General features: G+C 26.8%; 1 protein-coding gene across 1 annotated transcript in view; it reads left to right on the top strand.

Annotated features, from left to right (window-relative positions):
* The first annotated feature begins 617 nt into the window (after positions 1-617).
* Positions 618-5,318, top strand: part of LOC113377263 (bumetanide-sensitive sodium-(potassium)-chloride cotransporter) — a 36,545-nt gene continuing 31,844 nt past the window's right edge. Inside the window, exon 1 of the mRNA XM_026617520.1 lies at positions 618-1,111. Coding sequence (XP_026473305.1) covers positions 881-1,111 — 231 coding nt within the window. The 5' untranslated portion in view covers positions 618-880. The remainder of the gene's footprint in view (positions 1,112-5,318) is intronic.

Below are 5,318 nucleotides of genomic sequence, written 5' to 3'. Positions count from 1 at the left end.
GAAAAAAGCTACCTTGAAATATTTTAAATTACAGTACGGGAAGTTTCAGCAATTATTCTTAAGGCGCAATGCCAGGCTCCACTTTGCTATTTGTAATATAAGTTTCAAATAAGCCTATCAAAGGACTGTTAATATGCAAACAAACTTTAATATTAATTAAAACTGTGAGTTTAAGCTTAAGTTAAAGGATAAAATTTAAAATTTAAAAAATGCCGTTGCTTCAGGTGTAAAATAGTATATATTCCAATAACTTTTATAAAAAATCAGAATTTATTAGACGAAACGGTGATATCTCAGCTGGCATTTTCCTACTGTTTTGACAAATGGAAAACAATCGCCTGTGTGAACCATACATTTGACATATGTATAAGTTTTCTTCAACAATGAGACGCAACCAGCTTGAGACGCGCGAGTCGAGTCAGCGATCTCGCATGCGGCCGCGGAGCCACGTGTGCGCTCCTTGTCACGACTTGGAGTCGTCAAACGGTCGCAGAATCGCATTGGGGGCTCCAAACCGGGTTCAATTCACAAAAGTTCCATGAATGAAATCACAATGTCACTGATTCGGTACTGATCGTCGTAGCCCATGCATCGTTGCGCACCCTGCTAAAGCCAGTCAGCGCAATTCGAAATGCCTCAGTGTCAAACGGAGTGCTGTGGAGAGAACTTTAACTTCATACTCCCGGCGTACACAAAAACACGTGGACACAATAATCGTTTAGTTCACAACTGAAACGTTCATTTAATTTTACAAAAATAAAATGTCTTTTAACGGCACGTGACAATATCTCGAATTTTGTGTGTGGTGTGCCAGATTTTATAGTGTAGTTTTATTTTATATTTCATAAATCATTTTGTGCAATAAGTGTCAACTCTCAAGATGTCGAATACGGAAGACCAGGATGTGTCCGGTATCGAGATGGGTACTCTGGACAAAAGGAATCGTTTTCAAGTGAACAAAGTGAGTACTGGTGAGAGGAATAATGGAACAGCTAAAAACAGTGGAAGTGTGGAACGCGTGCAAAGGATGAGCCAAGTCGGGAAAAGCAGTTTTCGAGATACAGATAAACCTTCGCGGTTCAAGGACGTGCACGCTGCAACTAGGTTCCAGGTGTGTATGATAGGAACATAAAATTTATATGAAATTTGATAGATTAGAATATTTATTTTTCTATTTTTTGTTTGTTTTTAAATGCGTTTCCATTTAAACTTTAAATACTCGAGTAGACCTCCATCACATCTAGTACTATTACTCGATTACTCCAGTACCATTACTGTAGTTCTAAAAACCAGCACAATTGCTTATAGATTTTTTTTATTTTGTGAATACTATTTAATTATTGCAAAAAAAAACTATAAATGCTATATAAAATTCTGGATCTATGCCTTTTATATATTAAAACGTCTATAAATTTGATGACTTAACAACAATAATATTACGACTACCACTGGTCGGCCTAATACATTTTTTCTTTTTTTTATATTGATCAAAAAAATTACTAAATGTAGATGTTAAGATAGTTATAATTATTAAAATAAAATTAAAAAAATAATGCAGTCGCCGAGGAGATGGAGATCAAAAGTATGAGTCTTTATAAATAGATATGTATATTTCTTAATTTATTATACTTTTTATGTTATATAATAATAATCTAGAAAATAATTTTATATAAATATTCCGGTTATAAAAATAAATAGTTAATTTTAAACTATTTAATTATTAAACAAATTTAGTAATAATTAAACTGATGTCAAATATATTTAACCTAAAGTTAGACAATATCATATTAGATTATTATTATTAATAGCATACTAAGATCTTCAAACGCATAATTCTAATAAATTTACATTTAAGAGATTCTTTATATTTAGAATTTCGTTTTTAACAGATGCAACGTTTAAATCATCACCGTATACATGTTTACAAAATATACCTGTGTAAATTTTCAAGATTCTAAGATAAATGTTGAAATAAGACATAATGTCAATAAAATCATTAAATGTCTGTTTAATATACTTGTATTATGCTGATTGTTTTTCTGATTGTAATTGAAAAGAAATAAGAACAATGAATTTTCACTGCAACGATTACAAATTTATAATAAAATCTCTTCAAGATGATAATAGTTATCAACTCTTCCGTGAAATTGAGTCCGTAGGTCAAGGACTGTGCAATCGATTATTTTATATGCTGAACATAAATATAACATTTATATATTATCATATGTTATTAAATGACAGATTTTAATTTGCATTTTTATGCATAAAAATAATTTGCTGTAATACGAATTAATTTGAATATATTTTATTAGTCAGAACTAATGTCATTTTGCATTAGTCATTATTGAACGAACTTTTTTTAAAATAATTACCAATATAACTGTTATATCAAGACTATGAAGTTTTTAAATTTTGCGAGCATAGAAATGAATTTTCTTTAATTAAAATTCAATAGTCAGAAGCTTCATAAATATTACTAGTAACTACTGGTTTCAATCTAACAAAAAAAAATTTTCTATTTGTAAACTTGAATAAAAAACAATTAAACAATTTTAATATTACCCTTATGGAATGTTTCGTCTTCTAATGTTATTAGTGTAAGTTTTTTATCAGTTGTTTTAAACTAAACAGATGGTTCAAGGCATAGGAAGTAATTTATATTAAAACTGATAAGCAAAGTAGATGCATTGCAAGCATAACAGATAAGTTAAAACTAACATTCAGCTCATGCAACAAAGAAAAAAGCATCTCATAAAATAATTTTTAAAAAAGTCATATGAAAATAAAATATTATTCTTTAATTTCAAATAATATTCCATTTGAATATTTTATGAATGAATGTAAACGTGGCAACGATGCTTTTACTATGGGTAACGAAAAAAATCATTGTAGAAATTTAAGATAAGGAAGTAGGAACCCCTCTGTGCCAGGTGTGCCGAACCAATCGTAGAAATTAATCCCTTGAAATATTTCTTAACAACTAGATAGAAAATAGTTTTTAATATTTTTTTTGAACTTCAATCATTTATATTTATATTAATTGTGTACATGATTTCACTACATTTTTTATTTACTATTCTTAAATATTACATACATTTTTATGAATGACTGATTCTGAAATATGTTTTATTTTATAAATGGTAACATATTAATCTGAGTTTTAATGTATTAAATCATAACTTCGATAATTATATATTATAATTTTAGAATTGTTAATCATTGTTATTACATTTAATTTAATTTTTTAATTTGCCATGGGTTAACCCAGGGCAAAACATATTGTATCGTTGCAATGCACGAGTGGAAAGGGTTAGTAGTTTAATTTTGAACATTATTTTTATTTTAATATTTATATATATTTTTTATATATATATATATATATATATATATTATGTGTATATGTATATATAGGATTTTTCCCTTCATCTTTAAATTAAAAATTTATACATGTGGTAACTAGAGCATGATTAAATATATAATACTATTCGTGATACTCTATTTGAATACTTTACGTTTGTACTTTTATTTTATAATTCATTTATGATATTGGAATGTTATTCCCAAAAAATATGCCCATTACATAATTACTATGTATCAAGTTTAGGAAACGAAGGACCGATTTAGAAACTTTTTTTTGAATAGCATTTTATGTTCAATGTATTTTATATTATTATATCAATTTTTTTATTAATTAGTAAATAGCAATCAAAATTACATAAAATTCTATAAGCTATTGTGCTATGGTTTAAAAACGAAAAATTATATATATATAATAAATGTAATAATAATATAAATAATAATGATAATGATAACAGTAATAATAATAAGAATAATAATGAGAATGATAATAGTAATAATAATAATAATAATAATATAAAAATAAAAAATAATAATAATAATAAAATAATAGTATCAGGATCACTCCATTAAGTGATCTTAAAGAAAATAAATCTACTCAAGTAGATCTATGGGCCAGTTTATATATACAATAATTATCTATTTCTACACCATTATTCTGTATTACTAATTTATCAAATATTTTATTCTTTACATCGATAACTATCTGCAACTTCAATTTTACTCCTCTGCAGGTTACTCAAAAATGCATAATATTTATATTTATTTTATCAAAGAACCGTTTTACGATTCGACCTCAATTCAAATAACTGATTATTTATGTTTTACAAAATTTTATGATCAAGTCATTTATTTTAGTAAGTGATGCATACAAAAATAGCTAAATTGAATACTATTTTATCGCCGTTTGGTTTTAAAACGCAATAATAATAGACTATGGCGATACTGTTGTATTTCGAAATCTTTTGTGAAATGATTGCCTCATTATTAAATAACAAATTACGCGAAAATAGAAATATGATACTATTCTTTGTTCAAAGCTATGAAGTGCAAATTTAATACGATCTAGATCCTAGAATAACTGTAATTAGATAGTTGTTCTATGTATTTTTATAGTTACTTAATTAAACAATTAATAATAGTTTATTGAATTTGTTAGACAAGTGCCAGTGTAAATATGTATGCTTAAATCTTGTTATTTTAGATTTATAATAAAAAGATAATTCATTAAATATTATTGGTTAGTGGGTAAAAACTAATCTAAAACACTGATAATTTGTTACCTTTATATTAAAAATAATAACTCCATGGTATATATGCAGGGTGTCCCAGAATTAACGTCAAGCCGTAACGGGGTATGTAATACTCATAATAGTATTGACCTTCTGTACTAAACTTTTTCAAAAAAATCTTATGTTTGTCAAATATAAACTATCAAGTGCAACCTAGAGCTTTGGTGAAACTATCACCATTTTTCTGTATTGTGGTTAATTTTTTGTTTATTTTTTTTTTTAATTTGGAACCGAATCCGTATTAATATTGCTAGCACCACGGTGAAAAAATAATAACACAATTGCCTCAAGTTTTCGAAAATTAAGACTTTTGTTGATCTATGAATTTAAATTTTTTAAAATCGGTCGACTTTGATGGACTCCCTTTCTAAAAAAATTACTAAAGTGTGTTAAAAGGTTTTATCAAAAGTTAGCATATTTAATCAGGATTGCAACATGGTACAATAGATGATAATTGTATTATTGAAAAGTTTCGATTATATTTTGTCGATTATATTTCGTTCCCATCACATTGACTTGATATATATCCTTCCCATTATTGGAAACGTTAATTATTTCTCGCTAAGCCTGCAATTATTCTTCCTGATTTATTGCATAAATTAATTTGTATGTAATCAATCGATTGTTTTTTGTCGTTATCTAATTGATCTGCCATTGTTGCATTGTATT

This window comes from Ctenocephalides felis, unplaced genomic scaffold, assembly GCF_003426905.1.
Source record: "Ctenocephalides felis isolate EL2017-DRISC unplaced genomic scaffold, ASM342690v1 CF-g0.4_SCAFFOLD_00845, whole genome shotgun sequence".
NCBI lineage: Eukaryota > Metazoa > Arthropoda > Insecta > Siphonaptera > Pulicidae > Ctenocephalides > Ctenocephalides felis.
The sequence above is the reverse complement of the archived record's forward strand: the minus strand, read 5'-3'. Positions and strand labels throughout refer to the sequence as shown.